The following is a 14,388-nucleotide window of genomic DNA, read 5'->3' as shown; positions in this document are numbered from 1 at the left end:
TCTCTTCTCTCAAACTGCCATTTTGGGCTTCAGAAATGTACTCGGTGGAGTCTCATATGCTTAGCGTCATCGAAGTCCTTAGAGGCCCAAAGCTTGCCTGACGTGGGTTGTTGGGTGCTTCTGCTCAAGGCCACCCCTCCACCTGGTATACACCGACTTTAACATCCGATCCACTTCCAGGCACTCACAGGCTACAGCCCAGGGATATTCCAAGATATCTCAGGACGTCTTATGTTGACATTGCGAAATTCTGAGATAGAAGAATAGTCGGTGAGAACGTCATGATCTCTTTTTAATTAAATCGTGTATTTTTTATGGATATATTCTCCTTAGGTACACGGCGGAAAAGGCGGGAAAGGGCTTAATTGTGAATCGACGTTTCAAGGTATAACTTTGGATTAGTCCGCCCAATCAGGCGATGGCATAAATTTGTGGCATTGGGTATATCGTAGCTATGCCAAGTAAAAGCAGATTATGAAAAACATGGTAAAAAAACAAGACATACAACATAGGCTCATAGGTCATTGGAAAGCAAGTCGCATCTGCCCCTTTTCGGGCTTCCCCCGACTCCCTCCACCCCGGCCACCTCTTCCACGAGAACTTGTACCGCGTGCACTACTTTTCGTAGGCGGTGGCGGCTGTGAAACCCTGGCCTCCTCTCTGTCCTGGCTTGCAAGGTCCTTGGCAAAGTGCCAATCGTCATGTTCTTCTTTTTCATGCTCGAACATCGACTTGGAGCACCGTGGACATACGAACCGGGGAATCCCGCTGGGTTCGGAGTCTTTTTCAGCGGGTTCTTGGGGGCTAGCTGGCTCGTCTGTGGCAGGAGTTTCAAGATGTGATGGGATCCCGAAGAAACTTTTGATCTTATCCCCGTCACCTTCAAGCTTTCGTCTTTTCTCCGTTGGGGCTTGTTCGCTGGGGGAATTATCGGTATCTCGGGGTCTTGAAGAATGACTTAGAGCTTTCGCTTGATCACCACGAATCAAGAAGCCTTCGATAGCCTTGTTGTTGGCCACGCCGTCTTCAAAGCCTGAGACGCTCAACGACAGGTTGGAACAGGGCCATGCCTGTCCGTCAGCCACAACTTGACGGAGCAAAGTATTCGCCAGATCGTAGAGAAGATTCTCATTAATTGTATTAGAGCCTGGGATTGGGATTTGGCGAGAACGAGATTGCGCAGTTCGATGGTGTATCGTGATCACTTTCGGACGACGTCTATTTTCAAGCACGCCGTCTTCCACAAGCCTGCCATATATATCGGCTGCGAAGATACGAAGCCACTTCTCAGCTTGATCAAGTGAGTTGATGCTCGGTCGGAAAGATTTCGCGGATAGCATAGATTTAATTTGGGTTCGGGGATTGACCTCGCTGCGATCATCACCGCGGATGATCCCGTAAAGCCAGGATGCTGTTTGATCAGCCAGCTTAGTGCGCAACTGCTCAAGCGGTACATTAAGGAGCTCGCTGACTTTCTCCGTCCCAAATGCGGCAGTTATTTGATCGCCGAGTTTACCACCCAGCATTCTGATCTGGGTAAATTTATAACCATTTAGGAAATTCTGCACCGCCCGATTCCGCACAACGGTTTGTAGGTTGGGCTTGTTGCACGCACTTCCTAGTTTTGCGATCATTTTATTGCGGCCAAGCCCGGCCGAACAAGTGTAACTGAGCTTCTCCCAGACAGCGTTCCGCACCCATCGCACAATCTCGGATCCTATCAGCATGACAACGTCATCCCAGTCTGGATCATCCTCCTCTGTTTCATGTTGATCGAGGTCCACTAAGCAGTCGGTGTCCCACTGCAAAGCTGTGATCGGCGGTATAGGAAGTTGTGCATCCCGGTTCTCGTCTTGTATTCCCATCCGAAGTTCTGGATATCTCCGAAGAAGTGCCCTATATATCAATGGAGACAAATCAATGAATACTTCATCGATACTAGCTTTCTCCAACCCAGCCGAGATCGGATTCTGAGTTTCGGTTTCCATATCATCGACACTCCATGTAGCCAGAGCCTCCTTCATCGTCTGGAGGATCTTTCGCGATTGTGCTCGGTACGGATCCAGCGACACCTTGTCCGTGCTAATATTTTTGAACGAATCATCCCGATATGCCCACCGTCCCCCCTCCCCCTCTCGAAAAGTCGCGACATGCTGTAAGACGAGGTCTGGACAAAGTTTCCTGGCCTCCGCAACATTGATTAATCGACTGATTCCAAACGGTCGCGCGGCGTAATTGATGGCAATCAAGGAGTCCCATTGCCGCACTGCTAATGGGGTCTCCCGCGGAGTCCCCAGGCGGACCATCTCACATTGTGCATAGAAGGCATCGAGATCGATATGCGCAATCACGCGCAGAGGGGTTGCCGTGGATCCCTGTCGTAACAATTGCAATTGTCGATAGGTGAACCGGGAGAGCTTCAAGGGATCGGACGACTCGGTGGGTTCGGACATGCTCGCACGTGCGTCATGACGGTAAATATTAGTCCATGGGGTTGTCGGTCAGAGCTGGAATCCGATGCTCTCACCTTGGGACAAGAACCCAAAATGGACTAGTGTGGGCACGTGCCCTGAGGTTCTCCCTCTTCTATAGACTACAACATACAGCAGCCCTGGAGGGTTGTAAGTTGAGTCATACATTGTTTTGTGTTAGTTATTCAGGTGGCCGCTTGTGAATGATATTAATTACTTGGAAACTTTCGTTATATAAGACCCCTCTCCTCTGTGTTTAAGCGCACCATTTAACCTTTTCCTACCCTGGAACACTTCCAACATACCGTATAAGTCTGTCCTACCACCGTGTGCTTTGTATACTGCCCATAGTCCTCTTTTAGCTGCTCGCGCATACTACATCCACGACTTGACCAACCAAGAAACCAGCCAGCCTAGCGATGGATATCACTAGATACATGGTGGATTGCAGCTGGCATTCAGGCTTTATCTAATCATCAAATTGCCAGATTTTTTGATAAAAACAAGTCTATCACACAAGAGAACACTGCTGCCCTTATTACCAGAGGTGGATCAGTTGCTCCCACGCCGGCACACGGCATGACGAGCTATACGGTTATTGCCAGTGTCAATCCTAAAGCTATTCAATTCTGCGCCCCTGAAGCCGCTCTTGATATGAAGGTCATGTCACTAGTGAAAAGCATGTATAAAGATTTCGCCCCTGGCTGTGGGAGACGCGACTCGTTAGGCCCTCTTATCGTGTATGAAATGGATGTTGTAGAAGGGGTCGCTTTCTCTATAGCCCAACGCGAGATTTGCGCTGTGAATAAATACAGCCTTCTTGAGAGGACTGTATATGATCTTGCAAAGTGTTCTTGAACACACTGCCTGCGATAAACACCTAACTTTCTAGATTTTTCGCGTCGAGCTGGACTAGTGGAATCGATATGACGCCATGGATAGACACAGCCGTTACTTCTGTAGAGATTTCCCAGAGGTTAGAGACTCTCTGATGCTCTTGAGCGCTTCGTGCCGAGCTGACTGAAGTCCGTGAGCAAAGGCTGGACACTCTTGCTGATGCTCTTCCTGAGCGCTTTCGTGCTAAGCTGACCGAGGTCCGAGGTCCGCGATCAACTACCACTGCTTTTCGCCCTAGACTATCCGCAGGTGCTAAACCATGCCGACCTATGGGAAATGAATATCCATGTCAACCCGAGTACAGGAGGTATTGCCAGTATAGTCGACTGGCGTGATGCTACTGTTGGTCCTTTTGGATTGTCATTTTGGGGCCTTGAGACCTTGCTAGGAACCTTTGGTGCAGATGGCTGGCACTTTCATGCCCGTCACCTCGAATTACGGAGGGTTCTCTGGGAGACCCTCTATGCTACCGCAGGCATTGTCACGGAGTCTCAAAAGCGGGCAGTCAAGGTTGGAAGGGTCGTTGGCATCTTCCAGGCGTACGGTCTCAGAAAAGGAGTGCCCGTGGAGGCAGGAGACCCGAGTCTTTCGGTTCTTGAGGAAGTCTTGTCCGTACCTGAATGTAACTGAAAGCTGAGCACCAACAGGCGGTCGAGGGCGGCAGAGCGATGGTTGTGTACGATTACTAATCACAGGTCTCCTGAACTCAGGGGCAACTGCAATCTTCAGTCCAATTTATTACTCCGTAGAACAACGGGGTACATCTTACATACCAAGACTTATTTTAATCTTCTTCAACAACATAAACATGTCCAAGACAGCCGCAATTCCTTCAATATCCACAGGTACTCCGTATTCTGGGACGTCCAAATGACCCATCACTTGGTGCCTGCTTATTTTTCATCACCCACTCCTGCACAGTCAGATGTTGTGTTCTCGTGCAGATTTTTCCGATGTTGTAACTCGTCCACGACAGTCTCGAACCTGAAGAAAAAAACAAACGAGACAGGGGATCTCCGATCTGTGCGATCCAGCTGACATTGGCGGGTTGTGAGTGGACCAGAAGCTCGGAGCCTTCGCGCAGCTGCCCAAAGCCACGCATTCCTGCCCAACGGCAATCTCGTGTGGACATCGGCCACCAGTTTTCGGTGGCAAGTTCGCAGGTCGCCACCGTCTTTTTGTCAACAGTTGGCTGTCATGCTCCCTTTGCAGATGGTGTGCGAGGGATCAATCACAATTGAGTCTGATGATTTGCCGCCTCAACACTGCCATCTTACCACCGTACATATGAACATCTGACAGCTTTTATGATCTCATTTCTTCTGAGCAGTCCTGCTTGACCGCTGCTGAAGGCTAAAGATCCACCGGTGGAGTCCTGTAGAGTTTCGATATTCATCCGGTCCAGGGGCACAGACTAGGGAGCAATCCAAGCTGGTTGAATATGGGGGATCGGCCCTTATTTTTTCGTCCCAACTAAAATTGAGTGAAACCCAAGAGCAGCCCTTTTAAGGTCTAGTTTTAGGGTACAAAGGACGTCTCTAGGGATCCACTCCGTATAGCTGTGTACATTCACACTTTCGGGGGTGTTGATCAGGGAAGTATATAGTTATAGATACATGTTTATATGAAACCGGGTACAAAGTCCTACCTCCCTGGCCCCAAATGATATAAATGATACCAATTAAAATACTCAAGCGGCTATAGACATAGGGTTGCACATTAGTCTAATCCACATTTGACCTTGCATGCTTTTTGCCTTGATCTCAGTGGGGAGTCGTGGCACCAGCCCAAGACGGCCCAACCGCCCTGGCCCTTTGATGTCCACTTTACCTTCCCCCCCTCTTCTTTCTTCCCCTTCTCTCCCTCTCCCTCGTCTTTCTCTCCCTTCTCCCCATATTCCCCTGGCTTCTCTTGCCACAACTATTCTTTCTCCCAATATCTAGTTCGCCCCGAACAGATTACAGATATCCCAGGACCCCGTCAGCCGTGTTTCTCTTTCTCCTAATTGACCCTGACAACCCATCCTCTCCCTTCCCAACCTCGTGTCGCTATCACCGTCTTTTTTGAGGCCTTCTCAATTTCCCAGGATAATTGCTACCAGTGGACAACCAGGATTTCTTCCCAGGATTAACCGGACTTTCCCACGGACTGTTATTCGCGACCAGGATCAATTTTTTTCTGGCCACTTCCCAAGGATCATATCTCGTTTTCTGCTTGCCCTGGAAGCGAGAAAAGAAACCATTCAAGTCGTTGATTGTCGGCTCTGGAACCTGCTCGATAGAATTTGTACATCCTACAATAAAAACGGACTCACCACCATCCATCAACTTTCCCGGGACTCTCAAACCATCTTCCAGACTCCGGACTCCCTCTTCTCTGGCCCTTTGGATCCGAGGACTTTAAATTTTTAAACCGGATATTCCTCCCTCGGAATACATTATGACAGGCCGCTATGAAGGACGCCCGGAGCGTCAGAATGAATATTTCATCCCCGGTGAAGGAATCAGCCGAGAAGTTATTCAAGCAGATATTTGCCGCTACCTTGGAAACGATGCCCTCGTGAGACCTGGCAACCACAATGTGCGTCCTCCGCTCGTGCCCCCGATGACCCCAATGGCCGTTTTGACTGACCATGAACAGGGCCGCCCAGGATTCTTTATCCGCGCCTATCGGAATCTCACCTCTGTAAGTGACTATGGACAAGCGACAGCAAGCGGGAGAAGTGAAGATGGCATTCTAACCACACATCGAATACAGGAGATGATTACTGATCTGAAGGCTGACTCCGCTCGCTGGGAGGCGGACGTCTCACGTCGGGCTGACCTAGGCTACCCGCGTGGGAATTACATTCAAGACACGAACGTTTCCCATGCACCTAACACCGCTCCAGTGAACTATGCTCCTGCGCCTGTTCATGAGACTCGCCAGTCACAGGGCCCGTCCCCCACGCCCTTTACCGCAGCACCCGTTCAGCAATACATGGATCCCTACTCCCAGTCCTACAGTGGATCCCAGAATACCCCTTACTCCAACCCTCCATCCTACACATCCGCCACTCACTCGCCATATGCATCAGGTACAGCTCCGTACCCCCCGCCCCAGGTTTCCTACTCTGGTTCCAACCAGCCCATTGTGACGTCTGCGGACATGCACCCTCAATCGTATACATATGCCCCCACGGGCTATGGTTACGACAATGGCCGAAGCAATGCTCCACGATACTCGGGACCTGGATATGATGCCGAACAGGAGTACTCTACTGTAACGTCTGGGATGTCCTATCCTACCACAACTGCCCCGGATCCCCGGATAGGAATGGAGCCCAGATACACTCCGGAATATGAGCGCAGGCCACAAGCAACCAGAGACAACCCCCACCGTCGGCGGTAAACAAGAATGACCACCCCAAGGGTTTTCCTGCATGATTTCTCCCTTCTCTCCACCCACACTGTGGTCTACTTGATGCTTTCTTCCGGGATATCTCCAAAATACCCCTAGGAATAATGTTGATGTCTGTGAAAATCTCCTGGACAATCTTCACGCCTTTCTTCTCTCTCTTGGCCACCATTCTCATATTCCCAATTTGTCTCCAGTCAGGGGAACTTTCCACCTCCCGTTGGATATGAATCTCACTTTATTTTTTATACCATGGACTTCACTGGAATTGAACCCATTGCTCCGTGGCAGGAGCTTGGACTTCCCGTGGACCTTCTTGATTTCTCTCATGCTTTTCTGCAACTGGCCAGCCAGGAGTAAGAGTGATGTGTCTTGATTGCGTTTACGAAAAGGTGGCCCGGACTTGAGCGTTTTGTTTGTTTCTCTGCTCTCACGGATTCCGGGAATACCCACCCCACAATAATGTGATACTTTTCGTTGGTTTAACGGTGTATAGGGATTTGTGTGTTCTTAGCAACTTTTCTTTTTGTTTGTCTTTCCCTTGAAAGAAGGGGAGTCATCGTTCTATTTTTTTTTTTTTCCCCTTGGTTTGCGAAAGCGATGTGCTTGGATAAACTAAGGCCGGTGACCTACATGTAGATATGAGCATTTGCGGCGTTGGTCCTTCTGTGATTGACGTTTTGATGTGCGAGTTCTTGGATTGACTCCATGATCTTAATGAATCTCTTTCTCTGCATACTGTTACCTCGGAGTAATCAAGATGTCATCTAAACAAGAATAGTAGGCCGCTTATGCGGTCTTGTCATTTTGGTAGTCTTTTCAGTAGTCTTTTTATATTATTAGATGTATTTTTTATGTATCTTCTCCTTGGGTACACGGCGGAAAAGGCGGGAAAGGGATTAATTTGTGATGGTTACTTCCTTGTGTACAGCCTTGGATTGCTGGCTTTTTTGTCCGACCTGATGCTGCAGCTTCGGAGTATGATGCAAATTCTGCAATTGATCGGGTATTACAGATACTAATTCTGGCGAGCAGCCTCTCTCCTTGGTGGGGAAACCATATCGGCTGTTCGTGCGCAAGAATGCAATTATTCCTAAGATACCCCATACTTGAAACCTAGAAAGCGACTTGATGTCGATTATTGCACAAAACATAGTACATACACTGTAGCGCCGAGCTCGACCTTCGGCGTATGCGCAACAAATATTGGTATCAAAGCATGTTGATGGCCAGGAGAAGTTGCCCGGAACAAGTCGATTCGATTGCCCACACTGATGCGATGGGACTTGTTCATCAGTCCAGTGGCACAGCCAACTCATCTCCCGCCATCCGCTGAATTTATTCCTCCAAAGCTCGGACAATACACGAAATTCTCTCTAACTTGACATTTTCGTAGTTCCGAACCCGTTTATTCGTCATCGTAGCCCTTGGGGATCACCCGCGGACCCTGCGGAACTGTACGTAGTGAAGATAATGGTCAGATTCAAATTACTCAATATGGGTTTTGTACTTATGCACCGATTTGGTGGAAGTGAATGGGTTCATACTGGGATATGTCAGAGGAATAGGCTCGGGGTCGACGTCACCGAGGGCGTGGCGGATGGGAGGAATAGTAGCCAGCGAGATGGGGCCCATGACGCCAATGCACAGAGCGGCGAGGATAGCTGGCTTCTCGTGCGCAGCCCAGCGGATATAGCGGAGGGGGGTCGACCAGAACAGAGGGGCAGACATGGCTGTAGGAGGAGGTCGTTGGCGACCGGTCGGGGTTTTGCGATGTGGGTGGGAGGGCAATGCCGGTAGAATAGAAAAAAACTGCTCAAGCGCGCACGAACGAACAGATACACCGGTCCCACTGAGTGGTTGTTGAGTGGTTAGGATCAGAGAAGCAAAATTGAAGCTGGAGGGACGAGGTGAAGTCGAAGTTCGGAGATGCGGGCCCAGCGCTCTCGGGTCTTGGCACTCGCCCATTAAACACGTCGCCCTTTCTATGTATACAACTTGGATCTTCAACCACCTTTCTTCACTTCCTTCTTTTTGATCCTTCCGCTCCGCTGCGCGGGATTTGTTCAAAATGAGGTGGTGTCTTGCGTTGCTTATTTGTTGCTTCTTGGCTGCGGTAAATGCGCTGAGTAGCTCCGGCAGTCGCCTGTTGGCTATTTTGGAAGATACAGAACAAAAGGACCTGTACTCCACGTTGTGGGCAGACCTAGAAGGTAATTAATCTGACTCAATTTATTGATCCTTTGCTAACTCTCGGACTCCAGCACGAGGATACGATGTCTCAATCGAATCTTCCAAGAGTGAACAGCTTGCCTTGTTCAAGCTTGGCGAAAGAGCTTACGACCACCTTCTAATCTTCCCTCCCAAGTCAAAAGGTGCGCAAACCCGACTATTGATTCGATGTCTAGTCAATTGACCTAAGAATACAGGCCTCGGCCCCTCCTTGACCCCCAAACACATCGTCGACTTTATGAACAAGGATGGAAACATCCTCCTCGCCCTTTCTGGCAAGTCTGCCACCTCCAGCGCCATCAGCTCCCTTCTCCTCGAACTCGATATTCACCTATCCAACGATCGCTCACAAGTTGTTGTCGACCACTTCAACTATGACACCCTCTCGGCCGCTGAGAAGCATGACGTTCTTGTCCTGCAGCGCCCTGGACCCCTCCGTTCTGACGTCAAGGCCTTCTTTGATGGTGAGGGTGTTCTTGCTCTCCCTCGAGTTGCTCCCCAGACTCTCGGTGACAGCGCCCTGCTCTCTCCGATTCTCAAGGCCCCCGCCACTGCCTACAGCTACAACCCCAAGGAGGGCACGCCCGCGCCGGAGGATATCCTGGCTACCGGGTCGCAGCTGAATATCATTTCCGCTATGCAGGCACGTAACTCTGCCCGCTTCACTGTTCTCGGATCAGTGGAGTCGCTGGAGGACAAGTGGTTCTCGGCCTCCGTCAAGACGCCCAGCGGCAAGAAGACACCTACCGTGAACCGCGAGTTCGCCAAGCAGTTGACTGCTTGGGCTTTCAAGGAGACTGGTGTCCTGAAGGTTGACAAGGTCGAGCATCGCCTTATCACTGAGGGCGCAGAGTTGAACCCCTCGATCTACCGGATCAAGAACGAGACTGTACGTGAAACAATATATTGTCATTCTCTTCCAAGCTAACATGAGCCTTATTTGCCTGCAGATCTACAGCATTGAGATTTCCGAGTATGTCTACGATAAGTGGGTTCCCTTTGAACTACCTGGAGACGACGCGCTCCAGCTCGAGTTCACCATGCTCTCGCCCTTCCACCGCCTGAACCTGGAACCGGTCGAGCGCACCGATTCCAGCACTGTGTTCAGCACTCAGTTCGTGACTCCCGATCAACACGGAATCTTCTCCTTCCGCGTCAACTACAAGCGTCCCTTCTTGACCGCCATCGAGGAGAAGCTTGAGGTTACCAACCGCCACTTCGCGCACGACGAGTACCCGCGCAGCTGGGCTATTACCGGCGGCTGGGTATGGATTGCCGGTCTTTGGTCGGTAATTGGAGGATTCTTGGCTTTCGTGGTTGTCTGGCTCTACTCTGCCCCTGTGGCCGATAAGCTCAAGAAGACTCAGTAGATTTATATTTATTGGACTGTCCATGATTTCAATTTTCTTGCATGATCCTGATCTCCCGAATGAACACATTAGGTCCAAAGATGACCAATTCTCAATGATAGATATTCTCCTTGCCTTCCTTTTCCTTCCACCTCCCTGCAGTTGGAAGCCTACAGCTGTCAAGCTTTACATGTAGAGTCCAGGCTATATCAACCCCGTGAAACGGTAGATGTCCGCTAAAACGACACTAATGACCGCAATTGGCCTCTTGCATGAAAAGAGGGCAGGAGTCTGATAGGACGTGAATTAGCCTAAAGAATACAGGAAACGGGTGAGATTGACTAACTACATGTTTCATATTCCTCTTGAAGCCGGTTTGACTGTCGTTGGTCCCTAATATCCACAGCGGGCCATTCAGTCCATCCTAAACAAGTCTCATGAGGATACTAGCTTGCCCGAAGCAGTAGTAATGCTCCTCGCTTCTGTATAACGGCTCAAGGACTGGAGAATAGCCTGGATTTTCATATCTTCTTTCCCATCGAACGCTGTTGCCCTCCTGTACATAAACTGGAAATGGAAATGGATAGACCGACTTTCGTCTTCTCAATCGGTGCTTGGGTTAGTCCCATCGTCTTCGATGCCGTGCGTGACCGTCTAAACACCCTACTTATCCTTCTGAATGCCTCCCGCCCCCCTCTATCGGCGCTGAGCCGCCTTCCCTGACATTAGAAGACGACGTTGTCTCGCTGCGTAGAGTGTTAACGACTCTAGCATACGAGGGAAAGGACATTGTTGTTGCGGCACACTCCTACGGGGTGTTGTAGCCTCCACAGCTAGCGAGGGTCTAGTGGAGCATGTTCGTGCGGAGAGTGACAAGCCTGGAGGCATTGTGAGGGTTGTTTACCTGGCTGCCTTTGCGCTGGAAAAAGGACAGAGCCTGCTGGACATGCTGGGATGAGCCTATTTACCCTGGATGAAAGTCGAGGTTGGTCCATGCATCATATGAACGGTAATATTGTCAAGATCAAGTTGACCAAGAAAAAGGACGACTACGTTCACGTCGACGGCATCGACAACGTTGGCTGGCAGGACCTGACCGTCGAGCAGCGCAAAAAATGGAATCGCACGACAGCGCACACCTCACGTGCGGTCTTCTCGGGCGAAGTCACTTATGAGCCGTGGCACGATGTCCCCTGCTCCTACATCATCTGCGAGCAGTATCAGGCCTTGCCGCCAGCACTCCAGGAGTTCTTCGCCTCGAAAATGGATGCGCCGGGCACTACCTACCGCCTGCCGAGTTCGCATTCCCCGTTCCTGAGTATGCCCGACCGTCTGGTGGATGTTCTGCGAGAGATAGTGAAGGTGTGATATATAATCGATTGGGTATAAGAAGCTCAGTCGATCTTGAATGAGAATGTGAGTATCAGAGAGGAAATGTATGTTTTAAGCGTAACCGAACTCCGGGCCATGCCAGTATGTAATCAGCGAATCCAAATACCCTTTTTACAGGCCCCTTGTCTTCTCTGGATCCATCTGCACTTCGTCTCCGCTGAGTTCCTTGACCGTTTGGTACGCGGGCGCTCCGGCATATAGCTGTCCCCCAGAGGTAGATTGCCCGCCGTCCATTTCCTTGGATACCGAGATAGGCTGGTTGCCGCGGAAGCGCTTGCGCATATCGATCAGACCGCGCCTGTTCCGAGAAAGGGCAATAATTAGCGAGGGTGTCCGGTTTGTCCATAATGGTCGGCCCGGTTCCTGACTCACTTGCACTCGCTGAATCCTTTCCGCAACTGCTGACATTTCACGGGTAACTCCTCGGCGAGAGGAGAGCTGAGACATTCACGGGGAGTATGACGCTGGACCATGATGCAGTCAGACTCCTGGAGGCATTGAGCCAGGGCCCGCCCTAGATAATCGATTGTGGTCAGTTTGCATTATGGCAACGGAGGGTCGCGGTAGAGAGTCCAGCGGGGCCAGGAACATGACCCTTCCTTGAACGTTGTGCGACATGGAGATGTAACGTACGGATATCATTGCATGAGCTGGGCATGTTGACGCGACCTTGTGGACGAATGCGCAACCACAAGTAGCAAGAGAGCGAGGAACGAGACCGTACGGCAAATTTAGGCCGTTAGTTATCTCGACGCTGATTGGTTGATAGATCGAATCCCCGGATGAGATAAGCATCGCTATCACATGTTGGTAATGACGTCGGGGGCATTCATCGTTTGTTTGCGCTTTTAAACGTAACGTTGCAGCATCTCTGTCTTTCTTGTCTTGAGTATAGAGTATCCAAGTGCACCTGCACATATGCATAACAATTGTTGCTCATCATGTCGCGAGTTCCGTTCATCGGGAGATTGTTCTGGTAAGGAACTCTAGCTTTTATGAAGAACGCAGCAACTGACCTTCACGTCTAGGTATGAGTATATAGCCCTCTTGGGGTCTTTGGTTCTTGTTCTGCTTGAGACAATCATTCACTTGATTACTTGGTGCCTTCGTTAGTAAAATCACCGAATATGGATGATACCAATATTAACCCCTAACCAGCTGGCCCTATCATCACATTCTGCTATGGCCAATCCAAGGCGCTTTTCAACCTTTTAATACCAGGTGAATCCCGGCTGAAGCGCACCAAAGAGGAGATATTTGCCACCACTATTGCAGACGCGTCAGATTTCACCGAGATATGTGCACTCTTCGGATTTCAAGCCGAGGAGCACATTGTACAAACAAGCGATGGCTACCTTCTTGGACTTCATCGGTTAGCATATCGAAAAGGAGAAGAGAAAATGCGCGTCAATAATGGTCCCAATGGGCTTCGGAAAAAAGTCGTCTACCTCCACCACGGCCTGATGATGTCCAGTGAGGTGTGGGTAGCCTTGACAGACGAGCAACGGTGCCTGCCCTTCCAGCTGGTGGAAAGGGGATACGATGTATGGCTGGGGAATAACCGTGGAAATAAATACTCCAAGAAGTCGATCCGATGCTCGCCGAGTTCCAATGAGTTTTGGGATTTCTCTATCGATCAGTTCGCCTTCTCTGATATCCCCAACAGCATCGAGTACATCCTCGAGGTGACCGATCAGCCGTCATTGTCCTATATTGGATTCTCCCAGGGGACAGCGCAGGCATTCGCTACGCTCGCTATTCATCCATTGCTCAACCAGAAGATTGATGTGTTTGTGGCACTTGCGCCGGCCATGGCTCCTTCGGGCCTCCGCAACCGCATTGTTGATTCACTTATGAAAGCCTCTCCGGACTTTTTGTTCCTGTTGTTCGGTCGACGCAGCATTCTTTCCTCGACAACTATGTGGCAGACGATACTGTACCCGCCGATCTTCGTGCGCATTATCGACACAGCGCTCCAAGCCCTCTTCAACTGGAAATGCCGCAACATCAGCCAAACACAAAAGCTTGCTGCGTATTTGCATCTATACTCCTTCACCAGCACCAAGTCTGTGGTGCATTGGTTCCAGATCATTCGGAACAAGAATTTCCAGTTCTACGACGATGAACTCTATGCCCCGTTCAGCGTCGCCGCCAGCGAGCGCTTTTACAAGCCGGTCAAATACCCTACTCGCAACATCAAAACCCCCATTGTGCTGCTGTACGGCGACAACGATAGCCTCGTTGATATCGGCGTGATGTTAAAGGGGCTGCCACATGACACTGTCGCCCAGGCGATTCCCACCTACGAGCATCTAGACTTTTTGTGGGCCTCGGACGTTGACCGCCAAGTCTTCGGTTATGTGTTTAATGCGCTCGAGACGTACAGCCGGGGAGGTCCGTTGGCAGGCAGTACGGGGCCTGAGAACCACGGATTTGTCGCCGACGGTCGTGTTTCCAATACGTCGGCTGCCCGAAAAACCCACGTCTTCCCCAATGATGTAGCCTACGGGGCCACACCCTGAACACTGTTACGCCATGTACAACATAGCAATTTTTCGGAGTGGGTTTGTGAGCGGGGTTGTGGCTTGGCGGGTCAATGGCCACGTCCATGGATGTATAGGGGATTCTAGTGCATTTGACCGGTACCGATT

General features: G+C 50.3%; 7 protein-coding genes across 7 annotated transcripts; 4 read left to right on the top strand and 3 right to left on the bottom strand.

The window, feature by feature from the left end:
- Nucleotides 1-521: 521 nt before the first annotated feature.
- Nucleotides 522-2,453, bottom strand: LCP9604111_5608 (DNA-directed DNA polymerase eta; the record flags this gene model as incomplete). Its single annotated transcript, XM_039073437.1, has 1 exon — nucleotides 522-2,453. The coding sequence occupies one exon, from the start codon at nucleotides 2,451-2,453 to the stop codon at nucleotides 522-524; it is 1,932 nt and encodes a 643-aa protein (XP_038928570.1).
- A 3,354-nt stretch (nucleotides 2,454-5,807) lies between these two features.
- On the top strand, nucleotides 5,808-6,758 carry LCP9604111_5607 (putative transcription factor RfeG; the record flags this gene model as incomplete). The annotated part of the gene is made up of 3 exons (XM_039073436.1): nucleotides 5,808-5,948; nucleotides 6,009-6,053; nucleotides 6,126-6,758. The coding sequence occupies 3 exons, from the start codon at nucleotides 5,808-5,810 to the stop codon at nucleotides 6,756-6,758; spliced, it is 819 nt and encodes a 272-aa protein (XP_038928569.1).
- A 1,414-nt stretch (nucleotides 6,759-8,172) lies between these two features.
- On the bottom strand, nucleotides 8,173-8,495 carry LCP9604111_5606 (NADH:ubiquinone oxidoreductase subunit NDUFA3; the record flags this gene model as incomplete). Its single annotated transcript, XM_039073435.1, has 2 exons — nucleotides 8,173-8,219; nucleotides 8,312-8,495. 2 exons carry the CDS (start codon nucleotides 8,493-8,495, stop codon nucleotides 8,173-8,175), a joined length of 231 nt encoding a protein of 76 aa, XP_038928568.1.
- Nucleotides 8,496-8,835: 340 nt separating this feature from the next.
- LCP9604111_5605 (dolichyl-diphosphooligosaccharide-protein glycotransferase) lies at nucleotides 8,836-10,366 on the top strand (the record flags this gene model as incomplete). Its single annotated transcript, XM_039073434.1, has 4 exons — nucleotides 8,836-8,977; nucleotides 9,029-9,139; nucleotides 9,194-9,885; nucleotides 9,947-10,366. The coding sequence occupies 4 exons, from the start codon at nucleotides 8,836-8,838 to the stop codon at nucleotides 10,364-10,366; spliced, it is 1,365 nt and encodes a 454-aa protein (XP_038928567.1).
- Nucleotides 10,367-11,299: 933 nt separating this feature from the next.
- Nucleotides 11,300-11,713, top strand: LCP9604111_5604 (uncharacterized protein; the record flags this gene model as incomplete). The annotated part of the gene is made up of 1 exon (XM_039073433.1): nucleotides 11,300-11,713. One exon carries the CDS (start codon nucleotides 11,300-11,302, stop codon nucleotides 11,711-11,713), a length of 414 nt encoding a protein of 137 aa, XP_038928566.1.
- A 135-nt stretch (nucleotides 11,714-11,848) lies between these two features.
- On the bottom strand, nucleotides 11,849-12,395 carry LCP9604111_5603 (PET191 family protein; the record flags this gene model as incomplete). The annotated part of the gene is made up of 3 exons (XM_039073432.1): nucleotides 11,849-12,035; nucleotides 12,110-12,251; nucleotides 12,371-12,395. The coding sequence occupies 3 exons, from the start codon at nucleotides 12,393-12,395 to the stop codon at nucleotides 11,849-11,851; spliced, it is 354 nt and encodes a 117-aa protein (XP_038928565.1).
- A 283-nt stretch (nucleotides 12,396-12,678) lies between these two features.
- LCP9604111_5602 (sterol esterase) lies at nucleotides 12,679-14,259 on the top strand (the record flags this gene model as incomplete). Its single annotated transcript, XM_039073431.1, has 3 exons — nucleotides 12,679-12,713; nucleotides 12,766-12,845; nucleotides 12,896-14,259. 3 exons carry the CDS (start codon nucleotides 12,679-12,681, stop codon nucleotides 14,257-14,259), a joined length of 1,479 nt encoding a protein of 492 aa, XP_038928564.1.
- Nucleotides 14,260-14,388: the final 129 nt, after the last annotated feature.

The sequence above is a fragment of the Penicillium roqueforti genome, assembly GCF_015533775.1.
Source record: "Penicillium roqueforti strain LCP96 04111 chromosome Unknown scaffold_13, whole genome shotgun sequence".
In the NCBI taxonomy this organism is placed as follows: domain Eukaryota; kingdom Fungi; phylum Ascomycota; class Eurotiomycetes; order Eurotiales; family Aspergillaceae; genus Penicillium; species Penicillium roqueforti.
This window is presented reverse-complemented; position numbering and strand designations above follow the sequence as displayed.